This window comes from Canis lupus, chromosome 21, assembly GCF_048164855.1.
Source record: "Canis lupus baileyi chromosome 21, mCanLup2.hap1, whole genome shotgun sequence".
Classification (NCBI taxonomy): Eukaryota; Metazoa; Chordata; class Mammalia; order Carnivora; family Canidae; genus Canis; species Canis lupus.
In genome coordinates, this window is record NC_132858.1 from 13,206,202 (window position 1) to 13,232,346 (window position 26,145).

The 26,145-nt window shown below is 42.7% G+C and overlaps 1 protein-coding gene across 7 annotated transcripts in view; it reads right to left on the minus strand.

Moving 5' to 3' along the window:
• Window positions 1-26,145, minus strand: part of AMBRA1 (autophagy and beclin 1 regulator 1) — a 170,019-nt gene that overhangs the window by 15,991 nt on the left and 127,883 nt on the right. For all 7 annotated transcript variants that reach the window (XM_072790705.1, XM_072790707.1, XM_072790706.1 and 4 more), the window contains 3 exons: window positions 15,212-15,400; window positions 14,206-14,360; window positions 109-248 (listed from right to left, as the gene is read on the minus strand). In XM_072790705.1, the coding sequence (XP_072646806.1) occupies window positions 109-248; window positions 14,206-14,360; window positions 15,212-15,400 (484 nt within the window). The remainder of the gene's footprint in view (window positions 1-108; window positions 249-14,205; window positions 14,361-15,211; window positions 15,401-26,145) is intronic.

Sequence of the window (26,145 nt, forward strand, 5' to 3'; positions counted from 1 at the left end):
CCACCTCATGGCCAGACCCTCAGATGATACCAATTACTACCGTCCTTAGCCTGAATGACCCCCCTCCCCACCCCCACCCCCCACTGCTGCCCACCCTGGGCCACTCACTCTGGTCGGCAGATCACCAGGTCTCCTTTGTTGGTACCATAGGCCAGGCCAAGCCCTGGCTCGGGCAGCCAACGGGCAGAGTTGATGCTGACATGTCTCCGCTGGTCAGCAGGCATGGGGTAAAGGACGTTGAAAACTCTCTGGGTTGGGGAGAAAAGAAGGAAGAAAAGAGAATTCAAGGAGAAATAATTTGTTACCAAGAATAACAAAGTCCCTTCTATGGCCAGAAGCAAGCTAACCACAGGGAGGAAAGGAGCCGGTCAACCTGGGAATGGAAGGCCTCTTACACATACAGGAGAACCTGCGGTAGCAGGGGAAGGCTGGGGCCCTCTTACTTTAGGAGGAAAGCTACAATTCTCTTGAGCAAGACTAGGGGCACACTTTGGCTTTTCCGCAGGAAGCTTCCTTGTGCTCTCCTTATAGCCTTTTAGCTCCTTTTAGCTCTCTCACTTCATGGCTTTAAGGCAGCCTCCTGGAAAGGCAGGCAGAGCTCTGCTGACCAGCAAGGCCTGTCCCTAACTTTCCCCTGACCAGACAAACCAGTGAGAGCCAAGCTCAACTGGGAGTCCCGTTACCATGGAAATCACAGCTCTCACAGCAATGGGGAATTGAAGGTGACAGGGGGGCGGGAGGGGGTGATAACACCAGAGAACATTCTTAATTCATCTAATTAAAAGCAATGTTAAAAATGCTATTGTTAAGGAAACCTAAAAGGTGCTCTACGATTGTAGGAAGCAGAGGAGAGGGGAATCTTGAACACACAGGTACATGATTTCTTTCTAGCTTATATAAATCACCAAGAAATAGATTGTTTCCATTTCTCCAAGGGAGAGAGTCCCCTTCAGTAGTTGGCTTGCTTCCAAAGCTCCTATTTTCTCAGGAGGCAGCTTAGCTGTGGCTAGGGTTTGGACGGGAGGTGAAAGAGAGTCTCCAATCTCTCTGGCCACTGCACTGCAAGATATTCCACAGGGCAGTGGGAGAATGAAGGATGGGGACTTTCTTTCGAGTTTAAAAACCCTGGGCTGGAGTCCTGACACTACTTCCCTAGAATAGCAACTTCTCCAGATCTCAGCTTAAAAAGAGATAGCACTTGGGGTGCCTGGGTGGTTCAGTCAGTCAAGCATCTGACTCCTGTTCTCAGCTCAGGTCTTGTTCTCAGGGTAGTGAGTTCAAGTCCCACCCCTAACCCCCCACCTCCCTCCAAAAAAGAGAGGACCAACATCCAAATAATTGGAGACATGAAAACATAAGATGTGTAGAAAATGCCTGGTACAGTGCAAGCTCATAAATGGTAAATGCTGCTATAATTATCTGCATCTGGGGCTTCAAAAAAGGTCATTAGGGTCTAGGAAAAGGAGGAAGCCAAGTATCTATCTTTTTTTTATTTTTATTTTTATTTTTTTTTAATTTTATTTATGATAGTCACAGAGAGAGAGAGAGAGAGAGAGAGAGAGGCAGAGACACAGGCAGAGGGAGAAGCAGGCTCCATGCACCGGGAGCCCGACGTGGGATTCGATCCCGGGTCGATCCTGGGCCAAAGGCAGGCGCCAATCCGCTGTGCCACCCAGGGATCCCCCAAGTATCTATCTTGAGTTTTAGTCAACGTTTTCCCTTTTAGCCCCTTCAGGTTTTAATCTATAAAACAGGGATGAACTACGTCTGCCTTTCCCTGCCCCCTGATGGAAGAAAAAAAAATGGAAGACCAAATGAGATATGGTTTAAAAAGTAATATTCAAAATTGAATTTAGGGTGGTACAATAATTATTACTTTTCATATTATCTTGAGAGACTTAAAATTAAAAAAAAAAAAAGGAAAGAAGTAAATATTGAGCTAAGGGTCTGCTGCACATACACAAATTAAGTGATAAGAAGCTCTGGATGTGGGCATCCCGAGTGGCTCAGTGGTTTAGCGCCGCCTTCGGCCCAGGGCCTGATCCTGGAGACCTGGGATCAAGTCCCACGTCGGGCTTCCTGCATGGAGCCTGCTTCTCCCTCTGCCTGTGTCTCTGCCTCTTTCTCTCTGTGTCTCTCATGAATAGATAAATTTAAAAAAAAATCTTAAAAAAAAAAAAAAGAAGCTCTGGATGTGGGGCTTGTTCATGTGTCTTGGGTGTCTACCTGAAAGGCCTTCACCAGGATGGGCTCTATAATAGAGAGGAGAGCAAGCAGCACAAGTTCTCAACATACTGACACAGAGAATAATGTTGTGAATAATTTTCCAGATTTTGTAGTGCCAAGAAATGTGCCTGGGTGGCCAGTGGCACACCTCCAGAATGGCCCTGCTAAGGTCCTAAGGTTGAATGGGTCTCTTACAGAGATGGAATTGATTCTGTTTTGAGGCATAAGACTGATAGCCCCACAGCTGCTGCTTTAAGGACCTTCTATGCCCTCCCTTTCTGAATCAACTCCAAATGTAAGAAATAGCAAGAATCTTTGGTCTAACTGAGGAGACTACCAAAAAAGAGGCCAATGGAGTTTATGAATTTCTAAACTAGTCATGTAGAATATGGCTGCTTGACCTTCAGATTGTCTCTTCCTTGCACATATATATCTGGCAGGCGCCTTGAACAAGCCTATGGCTACTACTCTCCATGAAGATGGCAATACCTAGCTTTTCCCTATGTACGTAATCAACTCTTTTCCTTCAAATCAGGGGATGAAGTATGGTACCTTTACCCTTTCTCATAGAGGTTTTCCTTCCCAGAAGATAAACCAATGGTTTCTGTCCTCCTCATAAGCCATATGGTTAAATATGAGTTGGTGTATACACTCAGAGGACAAAGTGGCTGTGATCTAACCACTGTGGTAGGATCACTGTTTAATTTTCCTTCACCCCAAGGGCAGGTGGCATGAATGAGCAGACACCCAGGGTTAAGGAGGGATAGGTGTTAATTTCAGGGGATTAAATGAGGGGAGCTTTGGTCTTGGCCTGTGGCAGCCCTACAAAGCTTCACAAGGGATTCTCACCTAAAGTCACAATGATTCATAACTGCAGGGAGCTGGGCAGAGAAAGTAGCCTTGCAAGAAGAGGGATTATGTTAGTAAAATAGACGCTTTAAGGTTGTGCCGAATTTTTTGATGGAGGTCTCAAAGAAGAGAGTAGGCGAACTCTTCCAGAAATGTTCCAGACCAAGAAAGAAGCAAACATTGTCTCACATGTCACAAATTTACCTTTTATAGTTGTTGCAAAGGAATTAACAAATACTATCAATTTGCTTCTAAGTACAGGAACCTACTTTGGAGACAAAACCCTCAAGAGACCAGTATGAATGGATGACCCAGCTGAGACAAGGTCAGATGGACTGGGAAGAAGTAATAAAGGGTGAGACCCCCAGACCTTGCTGCACAGACGTTCACAACCTCTATGGCTACAGAAGTCATGGGGCATGGATTTGTCCTCTGACTACGGTAGTCCCCCCGGTCTTCCACCCCTGTCAAGTCCTTAAACATCATCCAAAGGGCAGCTCCCACGTGCCCATCTCTTCCAGTGTTTGGGTATTAGACTAAATCCTGCTTTGTGGCAGGAAGCCAGAAAATGCCACGTGAGGATCAGCAGCCACCAGGACTCCTAATAAGCACTCGCTTGCTTATCACACTCTAATGTGGGGGGTGGGAAGGAGGGCGATGAGAGCAAAACATACGGGGGTGGGTGGGAAATAAGAACACAGAAGGTGAAGGATGGGTAGGACTCAGACTTACAGTCCTGAGAGGCCATCCGGTCCAACACTCCCCATTTCACACATGCCTGAAACTAAAGGAGCCCGGAGAGAAACTGGCCCATTTTCAGAACCACTCAGAGATGTAGTTTTCCCTCCACATTCTCTGGCCAGAGCTCTCAAAGCACCTCGCCGAGAAGGGTATACTCCTCACAATTAGCCCTAGTGATGAGAATATCTCTTTGACGAGTTTCATTTTTTTTTATTTTTTATTTATTTATGATAATCACACACACACAGAGAGAGAGAGAGAGAGAGAGGGAAGGAGGGAGAGAGGCAGAGACACAGGCAGAGGGAGAAGCAGGCTCCATGCAGGGAGCCCGACGTGGGATTCGATCCCGGGGTCTCCAGGATCGCACCTTGGGCCAAAGGCAGGCGCTAAGCCGCTGCGCCACCCCGGGATCCCCTCGACAAGTTTCCTAATGCTGAGAGGGGCTTTGGTAGCTCTGGCTACTCCCACAACATTGGTGGTGTAGGCTAGCAGTCTTTCCAACCTAGTGACTGGGGGAATGGTCTCCTCTCAGATTCCAGTGGGGACCAGCTCTGGCTCCATAAACTCAAGGTTCATCAGCCCTCACCAGAAAGTCTGAGACAGTGTTAAGGGACAGCTCTGGCCTTCCCTTAAAATCACCCCAAATATATCTCAAGTAAAGGTTTCCTTAACACTCCTCAAGGACAAAGCTAGGTGGCCTGCCAAAAAAATCTCTTTTCCCTTCCTCTTCATGAAGCTGTACCACCAAATTCCATGACACTGGAGGAGGATTATCAGAACCTGGGGACCCTTTGTGGGGCTAAATGTAAAACCCAGCTGCTGATTCATGTTGGCAGAGTTCTGGTTTCACCTGTCTCAGCTACAGCTGCTTCCTGATAGATGACAAACACTGACAGCAACCCCTCTCCCCAAGCAGACTGTTCTCATTTCTGTCTAACATCTATGAAGGGAATTGGAATCAATAAGCTGGAAGGAGAGTCAGTGGAATCTCAGCACGTCACCAGATCTTCACAGTTCCAAGGGAGTGGGAGAAGATAATGATTCTTCCGCTTCTGGGGTCCAAGACAGTCTCTTGTACTTCTTGCTCTGCCATCCCTCAAACTTTTGACTAATAGTAAGTAGGAACAAAAGAAAAACAGTTCCTAGATCAAAACTAAAGGGGTCTTGTTTCTTGTTCAGAGATGGACAGAAAAAGAATGAGAGGCGACCAGTTGCTCAGTGGGAAACCTTCCTCTCTACCTTTTTAAAATTAAGAGGAAAAATGTATTGTTGCCCTCAACAAGATGTTTTCTTTTTGGCTGCATATCAATAAAGCTTAGACCATTAGTTCAAGCAGCAAAAGGCACTGTTCAAATCAGCACAGATAAGAAGCTAAAAGAAAAAACTTTGTGGTTATCTTGTTTGGGTTTGGGAATCTCATCATCTATAAAACTGAAATGGCTCCACGGTATCAAGACGATGTGTGTACTCCGCAGATCTTCCCTGTTTTAACGAGGACTGTGGAAGCTGATTGAAAACTGAGGCTGGAAGGGCCATGAGAGAAGGCACAAGCCAAGGAGTCCATGAAGAAGAAAGGAAATGTGAAGAGGAAAAAAATGCCTTTTTGGTAAATCAGAGGTCTTAAGCTTTTAGAGAGGGTTACTAGAGAAAAATTAACTCTCTGGGAAGAGGGAGAAATCAATGGAAAGCAGATGCTAAGGGACACCTGACCTTTCCATTGGAAATGAATGGCTACACATCTTGTTAGAGGCTGAGAAATGCACACTTCCCAGAGCAGACCAGGGGAGAGGCTCTGCTCATCTTTCTTTTGAGCTGTTGATTTGCTTAGATTCATGAATTACTGAAGTTTCTTCATCCCTAGGAAAATCCGTTTTTCAGAAATTTTAATTTCTCTTACTGTCTCTGAGCCTTGTTTATATTCTACTTTGGAGTTTAGAACTTGTAAAGAGGCTGATTTTAAAGTGACCATTTAAAAACAAGAATTAGAATACCAGTTCACCTACCTCTCCCCTTTATTCAGCTTTAGTAGGAACAAATCTGCCTAGATCACTCTTGTCCAAACCAAAGTTCTCCCAACAGAAAAGAAGAGCAACAGTCCCTTAACTTTTTTTTTTTTTTTTTTAAAGTAAGCTCTAGGCCCAACGCAGGGCTTAAACTCACAACCCCAAGATCAAGAGTCACGTGTCCTACTGACTGAGCTGTCCAGGCACCCCCTTTTCCTAACTTTTGGAATGTGTCAGCCTTTGCTGCCATTGATAATAATGCTTTGAAGTCATTTCTAGCCAACCTCTTGTGATTTACTGAGACCTGTAAACTCTCTTATTCATTTATTCCTCTCAAACAGAACCCATAGAAATAGTCAAAGAACATGAATTTTCTTTTTCAATTGGCCTGATGTTTTCCAAAGGCCATCTCAGGCCATTAGGATCAAAACAGAGAGGTTACTTCAGCTGAGGGACCTACTTTAGTGCTAAATAAAATACCAAGGCACTTAATACTCCTAGAACTCCCAGAAACTAAAATAATTACTTCCTCCTCTTCCCACAAGTCTGTGCAGAGAACAAGTTCTTGAACTTCCTTAGTTTCATAATCTCAAAAGAAATGGCCAAATGAGTAGTTGTTCTAGATATTCACCTTGGATAAGAGAGTCTTTCAGTATATTCCAACACATTCACTATGTTTTAGTTGATATGTATTTTTGGAAGAGGAGTGTTGAGGATGATTAAACATTAAAATACTTTGTATTTTATACTTAAAAATATATTAAAATACTTTCAGCTTCTACAAATTCCAGAATTGGTTCCCTTACCAATCCTTGAAAAAACAAAATGTTTTGCCTTTTGCTTTTGCAACTATAACTATCTACTGGGAATCTCTCAACATGTCTCAGTGCTGGGACTAGCACAACAAGAAACCAATGTTGGACAAATTGTGAAATGAGTGGACACTCCCTGTTTTCATAAGAATTATCTCCTGGATATTTTCATTTAATTACCATTACCAAGACATGTGCTAGACACACTTATAGTGCTGGTGACCAGAGGTGTGTGTTCATGTATGTGTAGGAAATACACACCATGCAAAATATCAAAGGGACACACATTCCTGGAAATGCTGAGTGTCTCCTGTGTGCAGGAGAGAGTGAAGGCTGGGAATCCAGCAATGTAAAGACCAGTCAAGAAGCCAGTTGTGGGAGCACCTGGGTGGTTCAGTCAGCTAAGCATCTGCCTTCAGCTCAGGTCATGACCCGGGGTCCTGGGATCGTGCCCTGCACTGGGTGCCCTATTCAGCAGGGGTCTGCTTCTCCCTCTCCCTCTGCCCCTCCCCCTGCTTGTGCTCTCTTTCAAATAAATAGATATAATCTTAAAAAAAAAAAAGGAAGCCAGTTGTGTGGAAAGAGAACAGGGACCAGGTCCATTTTATGCATGGCATTCCCAGACCTCACAAAATACTTGGCATAGTAGGGGCACAATAAAATTTTGTTGAGTGTAAAGAATAACACACAGAATAGATTGCACTCTACTAAGAGGCCATAGGGGAAAGAAATCATGAGTTACCCTAGAGGTATCTGTCATGGAAAAATTCACCTAAACTAATTGTAGCTCTGTTTTTTTTTTTGTTTTTGTTTTTTAAGAGAGAGAGAGAGAGAGAGAGAGAGAGAGAAGCAGGCTCTATGCAGGGAGCCCGATGTGGGACTCGATCCTGGGACCCCAGGATCACACCCTGGACCAAAGGCAGACACTTAACCGCGGAGCCACCGAGGTATCCCTCTACTTGTTATTTTTAATGTTTTATCTTGCCCCCTCCCTTCTCTGACAAACTGCATCAGAAACACCCCTGAATTCTCCCCTACTCCCTCCCCCTTTCCTGCAGTGTACTGAAGAAAGGCACTTTCTGAGGATAGATGCTTTGTACCACATCTCAGAAGTCAACTTTAAGATAATTGCAGCGGAAGCAGCTTTTAATCAACTGACAGGCAGCTTTAAGAAAATTAATGAGGACAAAATCTTAGGAAGGAGTAAATCATTTCTGACAACAAAGCAGTCTCTCTTTTATCTCAATCTCCCCTTGAAGAAATAGTACCCACCCTTCCAGGATACAAAAATAAAATATCTTTATTTTTGGTTTTTGCGACTCCCAAGGCCAGACAAGATTAAGAAAGGCTCATTCCCTTAGATTTCTGTAGAATACCCCGGACTGAACTAGAGTTCTCGGGCACTTTTGAAAAATTAAACTTTCAGAATCTTGGGAAGTATAGATGAGTGGATTATGTCACAGGCTAAATACGGGGCAAGGAGGCTACAGTGAAGCCTACATACTGAAGAATTGAGCTAGGACAGGCCCAAAGAGCCTGCACATGTTGGTTACATAAACGCTGGTCAGTGCTGACAGCACTAGACACTCAAACTGCCCCAGGATCTAAGTTATAATTTAGTTGTGACTAATTTTGAGCACTCTGGATACCAAGGCTTTTCTGTGGTTCATTTTAATGAACTTAAAATAATAATCAGTCATCACTAGGCTCTGTGAAGATGGCTATAAAAATGACAGAAAATGGTTATAAAGAGAAAGACAACTGATGTTTCTTTATAATTAAGATGACTCTAAGATATCCATTAATGGGCATCATAGTGATGTATCCCATCAAATAATAACAGTGAATGGAATGTTGGAAAAGGGAACTCAAGAAGTCCTCCTTCAGATGGGGAAGGGCCAAGTGAAAGATAAAGATACTGCTTCTCACTTTTTAAGCTGAAGCATCTCTGTATTCTACAGCACACAGGCAAGCAGGCATGAGCTCACAGTTAAGAGCTCAAGTAAAGTCAGCTGTGGGCAGGTAAGAATTTTAATCAGAAATGGAAAAAGGCAGGACACCTGGGGGATTCAGCGGTTGAGTGTCTGCCTTTTGGCTCCAGGTGTTCAGGATTCAGGATTCCAGGGTTCAGGATTGAGTCCCATATCGGGCTCCCTACAGGGAGCCTGCTTCTCCCTCTGCCTGTGTCTCTCATGAATAAATAAATAGATCTTTTTAAAAAAAGAAAAAGAAATGGAAAAAGGTAGGGTGCACCTGGGTGGCTCAGTCAGTTAAGTATCTGCCTTAGGCGCAGGTCATGATCTCAGGGTCCTGGACTCGGACCCTCACCTTTGGCTCTCTCCTCAGAGGGGAGTCTGCTTCTCCCTCTCCCTCTTTGTGCACACATTCTTTCTCTCTCTCTCAAATAAATGGGTGGAAGGAAGGAAGGAAGGAAGGAAGGAAGGAAGGAAGGAAGGAAGGAAGGAAGGAAAACAAGAAATGGAAAAAGGCCTCATGTCATTAGTACTATCACTAGGATGCTGGCATGATCCAGAATGCTTTGGGCTGGAGGTACTCATCAATTTCTCAAATTCCTGTAAGTATCCGAAAGATCTGGTTAATTGGATCCATAGAAGTAAATCAGATGAGGTTCCTGAGACAGAGTGAGAACACAAAGGGAAAGGTCAAAGTTATACTGACATGTGAAGTCTAATAAGAATCCCCATGCAGTCAGAGATTGGTTCTCCATCTAGACTGAGTGTGCAGAGTCATCAGGAGGGCCCCACCTCTACATCCTCTAATTCTGCAGGTCTCATGTGAGGCTAAGAATCTGAATTTCTCTGAAGTTCTCTAATGATGCTGATGTGCTCTCAGGGGAGTACACATTGAGAACTACAGCCCTGTTACTTATGAGTAGATTGTAGTTCTATAAAAAAATGTTAACAAATCTCCCTTCCTTTCCCTGTTGCCTTGGATCACTTGAAGATGAGGGGGATGCATATCTCTAGAACCAGAGCTCCAGAGAAAAAAAGGTGTACATGGGGACAGTTCACCACTGTAGGACTCTCAAGGTGAAGAAGTAGGGGAGGTCAGGGGCGAAGAGGAAGAGAAAGAGGGGGATGAGAGGAAGATGAGGGAGAGAAGGGGAAAGAGAAGGGATAAATAAAAGAAGGGGGGGAAGAAGGGAGGGAAAAAGGGGATGGCTCTCTTCCCAACACCCCCTCCAAACTAACAACCTACCTAGGTAACAGTTGCTCAACACTTGAATGCAGTTTTACCACATAGCCACAAAGAAAAAGCTTTCAATAAAATTGACCCTTGCATATTTGAAGCTTGGCCTTAAAGAGCACTGTGCTGTTCCACAGAGAAAGGAGAGCCAAATTGCTTCCTGTCCTAGAGCTTCTCCCATCCAAGTCAAATGACAATGTCCTCATCCATCACTTCTGCCAATAAAATGACCAGAGAGAAAAAGCAAACTAGCACTGGTAAGATTCAAGCAACCAGTGCCTCTAGGACTTGCAGGGATTATGCAATGAGGATCTTCTTCAGTTCTTACTGAAGCACTTATGTGCACATATCCCCTACCTGTTGGGGGAATAGTCTATGTATCTGGGAAAAACAGCAGACAACACTTTAATTCCTGTGTTGAAAGCACTAATCCTTATTCTTGCTTTCCAGCTCAACATGCCCCAGAACCACTTATACCCTTTCCCCCCACCCCCCAACCCCAGTTGCTAATTTTTGCCCTAGGTAAAATAGCACTTATTAGTTACACAAAAGTGGAAGAGCAGTCTGGTCTATGACTATTTCTGGTATCATTAGTAATTTTATATTTTTGTTATGCTTTCACTTGGTTACAACCAAAGTTATAACGTGCAATTGCGACTATTTTGGAAAATTAATTGCAGTTTTCTGTTACAATATTATGCCTTTGTTCCAATTAGAAAATGAAAGCAGAGAGGGCACACATGCAGCTTAGTGTTTGAGTATTCAGCAAAACTTTAGCTCAGCAATCTCCAAATGCCTAACTTAAAAAAACCAGACAAGTGAACAAAAAAGCCCTCCCTGGCTCCAGAGCAAGGGAGTCAGACAGAAAATAAGGCCCTAATGCAGAATAGCATCCCTAGCCTGGAAGAGCCTGGAATGGATTGGGGTGGGGGGAAGGGAATTAAATATGTGCTCAGTCTTATTTTTCCAGATTTGCCAATCAATACTGAAGTTGGGAAGACTGAGCCTAGCCTCAGAAGGAGAGAAGGGAAATATCAAAAGGACCCTGATCCTAGAAACACGGATAAAAATGAAATTGCTCAACGTGGAGGGGAGCGGGGGGTAAGGCAGCAACAGCGAGAAAAGATGGGAGGTGAAACGCAGACAACCAAAAAACTTAGTAAGAGTCTGGTGGGAAATGGAGCACAAAGGCCATGGTGCCTGCAACAAGATTAGCCAAGGATCAAAGCACCATGCATGAAACCACAAGTAAGCTTGAGACTGTGTCTCTGCCTTGCTGAAGAGGCTGAGGGCAGAAACCTAAAATGAAGAAAGCAGTCATTAAGAACAGCAGTTCTCAAACTCAAGTGCGTATCAGAATCACCTGGAAAGCCCGTTTTACAAATACAAACACCTGCGCCCCTCCTGCCCCATTCTTAGGTGGCTCTTTAGGTCTGAAGTGCTGTCTGTTTCTGATAAGGACCCCATGTATTCTAATGCAGGTCGTCCGAGGAGCACAGTTTGAGAAGCACTAATCCAGAGACTTGAAGAACTGCTTAGAATAATTGTACCCAGACAAAACAGCAATTAGCAATTCATTTTCAGAAGAGTTTTCATATGGTATTGGGTAAGAGATCATCTCTTGGGGAGAGATGTCACTTAGTGGGAATTAAAATAAGGTAAGTCAATGCTCTGGAATTGACTCCTGGGAATGTCTATTGGCCCGACAAGCTCACCTCTCTGAATATTATCACAGTGAATTCCAAGAGGTAACACCAAAATGAAGGGGAATTCCAGGCAGAAAAGCTTGAGGACAGGCCAATTACCCACAAAAACATTCCTTGGCAGACAGAGCTTGACATTACAGATGGAGACACCCACCTATACTTACCTGTGCAAAGAGGGAGATGCTCTATTGTCCCATTAAACCCTTGCTCCCTGTTCTCAGACAAAATGGCACTTCTTGCCTTAAACGGCGGTACAGCACAGCTATCCAAAAAAGCTGGTGTCTTCCCTTCCACCAATGACTGAATTCAGGGACAATTGCTGAATGCTTTGGTGCCTCTGGAGGTAAGGGGCAACCAAGACCTGGAAAACCAGAAACCTTTCTGTAGCGCAGGGGTTTAAAGTCAGACTCGGTGGACACAGGGTAAGCAAAACCTTGTTCAGAAGCCTGGATCCTGTCTCCTGGGTGAGAGGAACACTTCCCAAATGGGAGCTTTCTAGTTACTTCAGCTCCCTAAGTGGCAGATGGTGCCTACTGAGAATCAAAAAAGCCTCACTAGGAGGCCTGAGAAATAGCTCTTGTCACGAGGCATGCAGCAGCTGGCTAGCCGCCCTGAGCCCCTTAGCAGGACAGCAATGGATTACCACATCTCCTCAGCAGACTCCTCCAACTACATTCCCTGAGCTGCCAGCCCCATATGTGACATCTTGGCTTCCGCCCTGTAGCTGTTTGCCCTCAGCCAGATGTTTCTAGCTACTTATGGGAAAGAGGAACCTTGCTAGGATGGAGGACTGGCAGGCTGTGCCCAGGAGTTGGGCAGGAGCCCTGGCTTCCGGAAGAGGCTAGAGATGTCCATTAGTGTTGCCAAAATCAGATCCTGTCTCTTAATGATTATAAACAATTATTCCACAATTAGGCAGGAAGGGTTTAGAAGAACAGCTGTTGGGACCAGGATTTTAGGTAGTGAAAGGCAGGTACTTTTACCATCCAAATCTGCTAAAGAGAAACAAAAGAATATTTAAACCTCTGTGTCCATCCTCAAATATCTAGATAAGAAAACAGGCCTGTGAACTTCCCATGACATCCTCTTCCAAGCAACTAATACCAGATATTTCCAAAGTCATCTGGAATTCAAGAATCGGGAGTTTCCTGTCAGTATGATGTCAAGAGCACAGATTGCCTGTTTCTTCCCTTTCAGAGGCTTGGTGGAACATGCTGTCCCCTATCACTGGTTCTGCTTGTTATCTATCACCTAGAAATGCTAAGGAGGATGCTTTTCTTGAGATTCTCTTCCATTCATTCAGCTTTTCCTAAATGTCAGGTTCCTTATTAGGTACTCGGACTTCATAAACATGACACAGATATGGTCTTCATTTCTGGGAGCTCACAGGTCCAAAGATGGAGAATGACATGGAAACAAATAAGTGAAGTCTGGTGTGATGAGTGTTAACATGAGCGCGAGTAACAAAGCATGGTGGTGGCACAAGAAGGGAGTGATTAAGAAAGGTTTTGCAGAAGGGAAAGAGCTGCCAAAGTCAGGTTTGAGAGAGAGAAGAGCAGGCCAGGTAAGAGGCACACTGGCAAGAAAGAGCCTTCTGAAATTCAGGATGCTTGGAAAATGACTCAGTAGAGTCAGATAGAGCGTCCTTGTAGGAGATGGGAGGAAGAGGCTGGCATCGACCACGCTAGGCCACCCACTCTCTGTCAATTTCTACATAATGGATCCTATCTCTACCTTTTTCTTTAAAACAAATGCTTCATCCCAGGCATTAAACATCTATATGCATAGCACTAAATGAAGGACCCTGGGGGATACGCCCCTAAGGAGCTTACACTGAACCTAATTGGGCAGATTAAACATACACACCACTCAGATAAAGAAAACACAAAACAACACATAAACATGCACATAAAACTATAAATGGCACCGAGAGAGAGTGCTAAGGGAATTCACAGGTTCTTAGCTTGAGATGGAGCTTAAATACCATCTAATTAGAGAACCATTCAAATGCTCAATTCCCCTTGGCAAAAGCAAATGAGTCCCCATGGGAACTCAGTCAGAAACCAGTAGAGTTGAGTCCAGAAGGCCACTAACCCCATGATGCCCATAAGGCTTTTTATGGCAATACAAGAGACATCCACCTTGGACAAAAGAGGGTCTCAATAGGACCTTTCTCTGCTAATGAAATGGATGAGACTGTTAAGAGCATAGCAGCTACCCAAAGGCCTCATCTTCTAACATGATTACAACCCATAGAAAAGAACACTTCATAGTATACCATGTATCACTTTTTATAACTTACTTCCTCAAAAAAATTTTTTTAATAAGCATAAATATTTCATTGGGTCCTTTATGTATCTCCAGACTAAAGGTCTCACACTGAGGTAAGGAGGTATTCAGTTTGGGCTTCATCCGAAATACTTTCAGGCCTCTGGGGAGTTCAGCTCAGGAACTAGGGTATGAGAAAGCTCCTGCCTTTTAATAGTCCAAAGCTTCTAAAAGTGAAGCCTCCTGGTCAAAGATGGGCTGGACTGCGGTCTTTCTCACTCCTTACAGACATGCTATTTCTAGTCCGTGCTGGGAGGTCACACCATTGTCCTTCACTATCCTACCAAGTCTGGAGAACTGCCCTATGATGGAGGCACAAGCCATGGCACTCACCCTCATGGAGGTCTCGCCACCATGGGCCTGTTGCAGCCTGAAGACTTGGGCCACCATGTGCTCTGTGGAGGGATGCAGCAGGATCCTCCTCGAGGCCAAGCCCACCATTACGTATCGGCCCATTGGCGATAGGCTCACCGAAATGGCATTGGGACCTGAGAGCCAACAGAACAGAGAGACGTTTCCCAGAGTTCTTGCCATTACAAGGAAATAACACTCCCTCTCAGTCTTTTCTCTTTACTTCCAATTTGCACTGTTGGTTTCCCAGGGGCTCTCTCATAGGAGTGCAATGAGGAGGACAATGGGAAGGCATGTCAAGTGTTGGATACAATGTATGACATATAGAAAGTACTTAAACGCTAACCACTGTCATCACAGAATCACATCTTAAAAAAAAATTGGTACCAGTCTGCAAACACTACTTTGAAATCTATTTTCACTTCACATATTATGATCATTTTTTCCACCATTAAATATTCTTCTACAAGAGCATTTTAAGGGCCAAGTGGTATTCTGCCTTATTGGTGCACCACTGCTGATTTAAGCAATTCTTCACCATTGGGCATTTTTCTCTATGATAAGCCACACTGCTGTGAACACCCCTATATATAAATCTTTGTACAGTTTTCCGATTATTTCCTTAGAAGTGGGATTGTTGGATCAAAGAGACCATATTATTTAAGGGGCTTCTGATACACAATGCCAAACTGCCTCGCGGTGCATGAGTGTACGTGCTTCCCCAAGCCGTGAGCAAAGCTCCTCCTTTATCTGGAGCCATCAAAACAGGAGCACGTTGGTGATGCTAGCATGGCAGGAAGGACTCTGATAGTCTTCTGCAATGCTACCAGCCAGGACTCCTGCAAAGTAATCTTCCTCTGGCCTGTGCCCCAGAGAAGCAGGTACAGGATATGACCATTACTCCAACCTAAGCTGTGCCTCACCTAGGAATGCCCATGCCAAGGCACCAGCATCCCTCTGTCACTAGGTTGGGCTTCCTATCCCTTACCAAATCGCTTGGTGTAGAGCATTTCACCCAGGTTATGGGGGGCCAACGAGTACACTGCCAGGATGCCTTCATCAGGAAAGCCCCTTTGGCTGCTAGGGATGAAAGCTGCTAGGAGCTGGCCATCTGCAGAAATGTCACAGCTGGCATCATTGTAGATCTTGCAGTTCTGCACCAGCACATTCACGGAAGCTGCATCAGACAAAGAAAGAAAAGAGGGTAAGAAAGTTTGAGTTGATGGTGTGAAAAATTCTGGGCCAAGAAATTTCAGGGCCTTTCTAAGGGCCTGAACCCTCTTCAGAAATGCTAAAGGCCACTTCATCAATCAAACTAAAATATGATGGGACAAGCAACAGAAGAGATAGAAAAGATATGTGTCTTTTACCACGTTAATAGGAAATGACAGATCGTCAACACAATCACAACCACCTGCTGAGTCTTAGCTCACACTTAGGAAACATCATTTGAGAGAGATTAGATAAGGAAAAAGTTATTAAAAATTGTTCCTAAAGAGCCACTCAACAGGTGTTATTGTCCAAAAGATCAAAACTAGGATGAATGAAAATGCAAAACCACTGATTCCAAGAGAAAGGTGATGCAGGGAAGCTTCCTTGGGGTGAAGGTCCTACTGCACAGCTGCTATGTGCCCTCAGAGAAGTAAGTCATTTCATAAGTTTGGGTCTTACTTTCCGATTTCAGAGAAATGGAACAGTTACAGATTTCAATCTTCCAGACAGCCCCTAACACCACAAGAGAGGACAAAGAAAAACACAGCCCAGTCATGGCTGAAGGGCTAGAACCCTTCCTTTCTCACTAGGCTCTAGGCCTTATCCATACCATAAGCAACATCCAGGGGCAGCCTCAGCCTGTACTTAGCAGCTACTAAGAATTAAGCCCAGGGTCAGCCAGGCAGCAGGCTCAGCACAAGGGAGCAGGGTAAGGGTGAGGGTGGGGTGGAGGAATGTATCAGTGGGGAAGTGGAGATCCCACTCCACACAAAAGGACTAAGGAGATGTTGGCCAGCACTGGGCCTGTTCCTGCACGCTTGTGGTTTGGTTTTCATTTGAAATCTCCGAAGCTCACTGTGTAATTCCCTGCCAGGAGGAAACTGCTTACCCTTGATGTGAACCGGGGAATAGAGTGCCCAAACCATGGGAACAGCACAACACATCCAAAGGGACCATGCTCCTCTAGGCTGTCTCACTACTTCAAATTCACACGCAAAGAAACTTTTTGGTCTCTTTTTTAAAAAGACTTTATTTATTTATTTATGAGAGACTGTATATACAGAGAGATGCAGAGACATAGGCAGAGGGAGAAGCAGGCTCCCTGTGGAGAGCTTGATGTGGAACTCAATCCCCAAACCCTGGGATTACAAACTGAGTCAAAGGCAGACACTCAACCGCTGAGCCACCCAGGCATCCCACTTTTTGGTCTCTTATTTGGAGATTACCTGGATGTTCACTGTCAAATGCATTATATGGTTTAAAAAAAAAAAAACCAAAAAAAAAAAAAAAAACAAGAAGAAGAGGCGAAGCTCAGTTGCCTTCACAAGATTCCAGGTGATCTATTCCAGGAAGCCCAAAGGCAGGAAATTAAGGAAAACAAAACAAAGAACTGCTTTTCAGGGGTCTTGAGGCTTAGGGTCTCAGGAACACAGAGTGATTTCTAACACCCTATATTCATCCTCCTTTCCCTGTGTGCTGCTAATGAAGCCACAGAGATGACAACGTAGATCCCAAAAGACATCAGAACACATTGATTGGGCTATTGTGCCAACTATCGGGGGCTGACACCTACAGCACCATTACACATAAAACCGAAAGGGACCACAAGGGTGGCTCTGTTTGCTAACTAATAAAATAATGACATCCAAATATTCACTGCTATCACCATTAGGGCTCTGTACTGCTCAACTTCCAACCCACCATCTGCTCTACCCTGTGTGGCTAGATTTATCTAGTTAGCACTGCAACCGTATGCTCCTTACTCAGGGTCCCAAGCCTGGTGCCAAAAAGATGACAATCTTTCCTTACTTCTCTGGACTGACACATGATTCCAGCTGGGAATATATGAAAAAGGGAAGGGGAAGAAATAAAGGAACAGGGGAAGCTTCAGGAATGAGTCCATTTTGATTTTCTAATGTTGAGGCTGACACAACCATCAGAAAGATAAAAAGAAACTGTGACCACCAAATTTTAAGATGGTTTTGCACAATTACCATTTATTCCACATTAAAGGTCTTAAAAATGCATGGTGTGTATTTTATGAAAGGCTTTTCTATCTTACTGTTACATAGATCTTACTCGTGTGTTAACATGTAACTCCGTTAAACATATAGAAGCCTACAGTAACTCTCAAAACTCACCACCAAAGTAAAAAAAGCATTGAACTGCTTACTGCCAGATTAATTCCTAAGTGGGGCCAGGGTGGGAAGGAAAGTACAAGTAGGGTTTTCCTTCTTCTGGAAAGCTTGGCTCTAAGCCCCTGAAAAACTGGGCATATAGACAAAAAACATTTTGTCAGCCTCCAATCCAAACCACTGTGTTTGTGTTTACTACATTATAATTCCAAATCAGTGGCCACCTCACAAATTTTGTCCCCTCTCCACCAACTCCACCCAGTTTCGAAAGCACTCCCAGTCATTGCAGTGAGCACACAGACAGACATGCAAATGACAAATGAAAAGAGAATGCTGAAAATTCAAGCAGAGCTTCTCCAGCAGCAGGTTTAATTGCAGAAACTGTGCAGCTAGTGATCTAGGGTTTCGCTCCTGCCCTAATGAAAGGGATGTGGCAGGCACACAGTGATTTGGTAGCTTCGTTTCTGCAAGCACTGGGTGGTGTGTTTATAATTTCATTTTTATTTCAAAGTTCCAATTAGCAGCTTTTATTTGCTGTTCATTGTCTATTAATTTCCCACGTGGAAATGGAAATGTTCAGTTACATGGTGAGTGGTCACTGCTTCAACTCACTTGTGCTGCTTCTCCTCCTAAGGTTGAAATTTTGATGAGTTATTTTACACAGGTAGAGACTTCTTAGATCTGTTACTTGTTTTCTTGGGCCCCAGGAAAGTAATGCACTAATGACAAAGACAACTCACTCTTTGGACTTAACAATAATGTAAGCAGATAGAGAAAAACGTGAAGTGTAATAAAGCCTAAGATACTGGTAACCCACACACCACAAGAAATCTTTGTTCTGCTCCCTGCCTGGCCTTTTGACACTGCTTCTCAAGTGTTAGCATGCAACAGAATCACCTGGAGGGTTTACTAAAACACTGAATGTTGGGATGAGGCCTGAGAATTTGCATTTCTAACAAGTTTCCACGTGTCTCTGATGCTGCTGGTCTGGGACCACATGGGAAAACTGCTGCCTTACTAAACAGTCCTTGATCCTTGAGCTATGGCTCCAGCAACCTGCCCTGCACTTAAAGGCAAAAACACATGTGGGGAAGACTGAGGGGGCAGCTCAGAATGGAAATAAAGGTTAGGAAAGAAAGGATTTTTCAAATCAAAGCTGCTTAAGAGCTTCAGGGGGCAGCTCCAGGGGGAAAAAAAATGATGCAGAAGACAGCAGGAAGCCATGTTCCAGACTCTGCAATGTAATCTCCTCCTAATTATAAATGATTTCCAAGTGAAAATGCCCTAGCAGGGAATGGGAGGGGTTAGAAATACTGATGCCTGGAGGAGCAGATGGCTCTGCCTTCCTATCAGCTCCATAAATTATAAACAAACACCTTGTACAAAGATCGATTTGTAGCCTGTTGCTGGCTGGGAAGATGAGGCCATGGGAGCGATTAGCAGTTGCAGTACTTTTGCAAATGCATTAGATACTGATTTGGAAAGCTCAAAGGGGTTTAAATCAGCAGGAAAATTTCCTTTTGGCTATCTCTGAGGCCCTCAGGTTGCAGAATAAGACCTCCTACACAGTATTCCACATGACACTACAAGCCCTCCCCTAAGGCACCAATCACTATATTTCCTATGTCTGCCTTACAGAACATAGCTGTTGGATTTCTGAAGGCTGGTTCTGGCAAGGTACCCAAGTGACCAATCCTCTTTACCCAATAAAAGCTCACTCTTAAAAACCAAAGTGAACCCACTGAGCTATTTTTTCATGAAAGTGGTCTCAAAATTATGTCTGTGAGGCCTTTACATAAACTTCTAAACTTTACAGAGAGTAATTCATTAATACTGCATCCCAACTGAAAGAAACATGTGGCAAGAAGCTTTAACCTAACTCCAGAAAAAAGTTAAATGCCATTCAGGTAAGTCAGGTGGCCAGCAACATAGTGGCTTTTGAACACATGTAAAACTCAAGACCAGTGGCTCCCAGGCACAGGCTGTGCCAAAGCCAAAGGCTACCCTTCATTGAGACGTATGTATTTTTCAGAAATGAATCCTACAGCAAAAGAGATTCCCTACTTACTTTTTCTCATAGCTAAATCTATCAAGAGTGAAGATGTAAACTGTAACTAGACTTTATTAGGACCAACCAGCAAACAGTTAAGAGATAATGATGGGAAACTAAGATAAAAGTGACTGTTATTCTAGAGGGTAATACTATTGAAAGGAACACTAGCTATCATCAGACATAGATGCCCTTAACTCCCAGGATTCAGTTTTTCTTCTAAGGTCAAAACTCTTAAAAAAAAAAACTAGGTACTATTAAAAAGTAGGATTCTAACACGATGTATGAGCCAACCTAGTCAATCTCGTTGCATATGATGCTGCTTTCTCATAACTAAGGTTTTAAAGTTTCATGATCAAAAGAGGTAAGAAGAAACACAGAAGGAGAATTATAGAAAGTTGTAGCTGGAACAAGTTGAGGCTTATTTAAAGATTTTATTTATTTATTTGTTTATTTATTTATTTGAGAGAGAGAGAGAGAGAGAGAGAGAGAGAGAGAGGCAGAGACACAGGCAGAGGGAGAAGCAGGCTCCACACAGGGAGCCCGATGTGGGACTCGATCCTGGGACTCCAGGATCACACCCTGTGCCGAAGGCAGTTGCTAAACCGCTGAGTCACCAAGGAATCCCCAAAGTTGAGGCTTATACAAAACATCTTAGGGACGATCAGAAAGGCCAATCAAAGCTATGCCAGCAGCATATTCAATGCCTATATTTTGAATACTTTGCTTTTCTGTCAAGGCAAATGATCTGTCACTGGGTGGAAATGACATGCTTGAGAAGGGTGAGAAGCCTATTACAGATAAGGCAACAGGGTGAGAGCAACATCTTATTCATATGGACATCACTCTCCAGAGATGATGACTATATGTACCTCAGAATTCTAAAGACGAGAGCACGTGGGAATTTTTAGAGTTATGGCCATCACTCAAAGACTCATGGTGCAATTTTCTAGAAAAAGATATGATGAAAATAGCTAGCATTCACTGACCATTTAGTATATGACAGGCACTGTTCAGAATGCCTAACACTATAAACTAACTTAATTCTCATAACTACACTATGAGGTTTGCACTATTACAATTCTCATTTTATAGATCAGGAAATGAAAGTGGAGTGATTAAATAACTAACTAACCAAGGTCATACTGCTAGAAGGCAGCTGCCCAGGGATTTGAATTTAGACACTGTAGCTTAAGAGTTCATGTGTTTGGGGTACCTGGGTGGCTCAGTCAGTTAAGCATCTGCCTTTAGCTCAGGTCATGATTACAGGGACTGGGATAGAGCCCTGAGGCGGGCTCCATGCTCAGCAGGGGCCTACTTCTCCATCTCCCTCTGCACTCTGTCCCACTCACACACACATGTACTTGCTCACGCCCTCTCTTCACTCTCTCACATAAATAAATAACATCTTAAAGAAAAAGAGTTCAGGTGTTTAACCATCATAGGAAGTTGATAGAGAAATTTATCAAAGAACTACCTACCCCTATGCATGCAAAAACAACCAAGCAAAAAAGCAAGTAGGCATGCATGCATCAGGACCAGACCTTTAAAGTATAAAAAGTATAATTACAATTTTATTTAAACCATTCCAAAGAAAAACTTCCAAATTATATTTATAACACAAGCATAATAACATTGATACCAAAAATCACAGATTTCATAAAAAAGAAGACTGGACAGAGCCATCTCACTTACAAATATTAGTGAAAAAATCTATCAGCAAGCCACATGGAAGGAATTTTACATTAAAGAATACTCCACATCCCATATAAGGATGGGTTTAATATTACAGAATCTATTAACATAATGATTATACTAGTAGATCAAAGGAGAGGAAAAAAATATGATCATCTTCAATAGATACTGAAAAGTCATGACTAAATTCAATATCCATTCTTGATAAAAACTCTTAATAAAATAGGAATAGATGACTTCCTTAAAATGACAAACTAGTTCTAGTTCAACCTAAAAGCCAGGAATATGCTTACTGGGAAAAAGCTAGGAATGCCTGGCTGGCTCAGTCAGAGGCTCGAGCATGTGACTCTTGATCTTGGGGTCATGAGTTCGAGTCCCATGTTGGGTATAGTTTACTTAAATAAAACTAAAAAAAAAAAAAGTACTGAGAAAAAGTTAGAAGTTTTCCCACTAAAATCAGGAGCAATATGAGGATGACTATTATTTAACATTGTTTTGATGGTAGCCAAAGCAAACAAGAGAAAGAAATCACAAATATAAAACTTAAAATATAGAAGGTAAAATTATCATTACTTAACAGATAACAAACCTAGAACACCCAGGAGATTACTCTGGGTAACAATCATAATTAGTAAACGATTCAGTAAGATAGAAGCTTATTTTTTAAATCGTACTAACAGTAAACTTAAGAGCTGTATAAGATCTAGGGGCCCCTGGGTGGCTCAGTCAATTAAGCATCTGACTCTTGATTTCAGCTCAGGTCACGATCTCAGCAAAGAGTTTGTTTGGGATTCTCTTCCTCTCCTTCTGCTCCTCCTCCTGCTCGCATGCATGCACACCTGTGTTCTCTCTCTCTCTCTCTCTCAAATAAATAAATCTTTGGAAAAAAATGTATAGGATCTACATGAAAACTTTAAAACATTCCTAAGAACACAAGAGAAATTTGAAGAAATGGAAAATCATACCATGTTCTTAAATCTAACCATAAAGATATTGAATCTGGGGCAGCCCAGGAAGCTCAGCGGTTTAGCGCTGCCTTTAGCCCAGGGCGTGATCCTGGAGACCCAGGATCGAGTCCCACGTCAGGCTCCCTGCATGGAGCCTGCTTCTCCCTCTGCCTGTGTCTCTGCCTCTCTCTCTCTCTGTCTCTCATGAATAAAATCTTTTAAAGAAATAAAAAAAATAAAGATACTGAATCTCCTTAACTTACAAATTTATTTATTTAATTTAAATATTATTTATTTATTTATTTATTTATTGTAGACACACACACACACACAGACACAGAGAGAGAGAGAGAGAGAGAGAGGGGCAGAGACACAGGAGGAGGGAGAAGCAGGCTCCATGCCGGGAGCCTGACGTGGGACTTGATCCTGGGACTCCAGGATCACTCCCTGGGCCAAAGGCAGGTGCTAAACCGCTGAGCCACCCAGGGATCCCCTTAATTTACAAATTTAATGTGATTGCAATAATTACAGTAACAGAATTTTTTCAGGGAGGGTGAAGGGAAGAAGCAAAATAGTTTTAAAGCCCATACTGGAAAACAGAACTGCTTGAGCAGACAGGAAAATCTGGATTAAAAAAAAAAATAACAAGAGATGGGTCCTACCAAATTCTAAACACAAAACTTGAAAACTTAAACCTCTGTGGCAGGTATTTTCACATGAATAATCAGAAAGGTAACGAAGACAGAATGGATAATCTAGAAATACACCCAAACATACAAAGAAAAGTAAAAATAGGATCAAAGTGACATCCCAAATCAATGGGGAAAATGGTCTATAAACTGGTTGGGACTAAAGAGCAACCACATGGGGTAAAAGCTGGATCATATTCTGCTCATTTGGGACCATGTTAAACTTCTAGTGAATCAAAGCTTAAAGGTAAAAAAACTAAAATATAAAAGTACTAACTGATCTTCCTAATGATGACACAAAATCTGGGAACCATAAATGGAAAGTTGGATAATGTGACTACTTAAAATAAGTTCTATGACAAAAATAACCTTCAGCAAAGTCAAAAGAAATATGACAACTAGGAAACTCCTATTGTAAGTTAATTTTATGATTTAGAAAGAGCTCCTGTAGAACTGATAAGGAAAAGATCAGCAAAACAGTAAAAAATAGGTAAAGCACATGGACAGGTCAAGAAAAGGCAATATACACTACACGAACTAAGCATATGAAGAGGCACATGACCTGGTTTGTAGTATGAGAAATACAAATTTAAAATACCTGCATACTATTTTTTACCTATCAGATTTGCAAATATCCAAAAATACGGTAACACATTCTGTAAGCAAGAGTTTAGGGGGAACAGGCATTCTTATCAACGCAGGCAAGTGTATAAACTGACATAACCCCTACAGAAGGTGACTTAACAAGCATCTACCCAAATCACAGATGTACATACTCTTCCTAACTACAATTCCATTTCTAGGGATTTATCCTAATGGCTATTCTTACACAGGTGCAAAATGACAAACCGAAACATGTTTTCTATAGAAAAGACAAAAAAAAATTTTTAAGTTGCTCAGAAGAAGACTGGTTGAAAAATGGAACCTAGAGACTCCATTTGGATAATGGAATACTAGGCAGTCATTAACAAAGAAAGAGTAAACTCTTTATATACAAGTATGTAAGGATCACCAAGATATATTGTAAAGTACAGAAAGTGTACTTCACAGAAAATGAAGTGCGGAAAGAAGTGTGTGTAACATGTTACCATCTGGATTAAAGAGAAGATGGAAAAATATACATTTGCATTTGTTGGTATATACACACATACCATATCCTTGAAAAGATATATAAGAAACTGCTAATTGTTGTTGCCTAGGGGGATAAATAGCGGGTGGCTGGGAGCAGGGCTGGGAAACTTTTCACTGTCAATTATTTTAAATTTTAAAAGTGTTTTTTTTTTTTTTAAGATTTTATATATTTTTTTATGAGAGACACAGAAGGAGAGAGGCAGAGGCAGAGTGAGAAGCAAGCTCCATGCAGGGAGCCTGATGTGGGACTCGATCCCAGGATTCCAGGATCATCCCTGAGTAGAAGGCAGACGCTTAACCACTGAGCCACCTAGGCATCCCTAAAAGTTTTTTTTTTTTTTTTTTTAAGATTTTATTTATTTATTCATGAGAGACACACAGAGAGAAGCAGAGACATAGGCAGAGGGAGAAGCAGACTCCTTGAGGGGAGCCCAATGCAGGACTTGATCCTATGACTCCGGGGCCATGCCCTGAGCTGAAGGCAGACGCTCAACCACTGAGCCACCCAGGCATCCCTAGTTTAAAAATTTTTGAATGGTGAATGTATTTCAGATTATAATAAAAAAAAAAACAAGTAAACAATATAAACAAAATAACTGGAAATAAATTATGGCAAAGAAGATTTGGACCAGAACGTGGAGATGAACAAGCAAACGTAGTATTCAACAAAGGAAAACGTAGATTGCAGTTGATTCCCAGCAGAGTTAAAGAAAAGATTATTGAACATGTGGCTTATAAGCACTTAGAAGGAAAGAAATGATTGCTACTGTGGTTACACTAAGATCAGGACATGAAAAATTAACCTCATTTTCATGGTGTGATAAGGATACCAAGACTGGCATATCGGGAAATGCCACAGAGAATATCTTAATTATTTTAAGGCATCTGACAAACTCTTACAACACTTTATAGACAAGATTACAAAAATAATATGGGTTTCAGGGGGTTTTGTTCCTCTTTTTTTTTTTTTTTTTTTTAAGATTTATTTATTCATGAGAGACACAAAGAGAGAGAGAGAGAGGCAGAGACACAGGCAGAGGGAGAAGCAGGCTCCATGCAAGGAGCCTGATATGGGACTCAATCCTGGAACTCCAGGATCAGGCCCTGAACCAAAGGCAGTCGCCCCACTGCTGAGCCACCCAGGTGTTCCAGTGTGGGTTTCAATTGTGAACACCATGCCCAGGGTGCTAATTCAGGAACCAAAAATGTCAAAGAGGGAAGTCCACAGCAACATCACACAAGGCCCAGTACAATGTCCTGACTGATCCACCATTTGTGATAGTAATCCAAAGGAAGATAGAAAAAGTGTATTTATCAAATTAGTAAGTGATGTAAGATTGAAAGAGAGGGACTGAATCCAAAAGACAGTGAGAGGGAGGAGCCAGGAAGGGCAACTGACACTATTAAGATAAAATTTAATTGAGGCAAATACAAACTTGTTTTGGTTTTTAAAAGATTCAAAATGCACAAATAAACACAGAATGGTAGAGCCTTGGTTTCTTTTTTTTTTTTAAAGATTTATTTATTTATTTATTTATTTATTCATTCATTCATTCATTCATGATAGACACACAGAGAGAGAGAGAGAGGCAGAGACACAGGCAGAGGGAGAAGCAGGCTCCAAGCCGGGAGCCCGACGCGGGACTCAATCCCGGGACCCCAGGATCGCGCCCCGAGCCAAAGGCAGGCGCCAAACCGCCGAGCCACCCAGGGATCCCCAGAGCCTTGGTTTCTTAATAATTATCCAGAAATTTGAAGTGACCATAAACTGAACAGTGGCTTCAGAAAAAACTGTTGAAATCTCAGGCTGAATTAACATTGTCCAAACCACCATTATGCTATGTACTGGACAGCTCCCATCTGGAGTTTTCTACTGTTTTGTTCTGGCCCCCTAAAGTCAAAAGGTAAGGTGAACAGAACCATCAAGGATTTGGAAACCAGGTCAGTAAAAGGAATCTCAGGAAGGAAGTCTGGCTGGAGAAGAAAGATTTAAAGGAAAATGGCAATTTATTTTCAAACAGCTGGAGGACCATCAGAAGAGACATCATTAGACGTATTCTGTG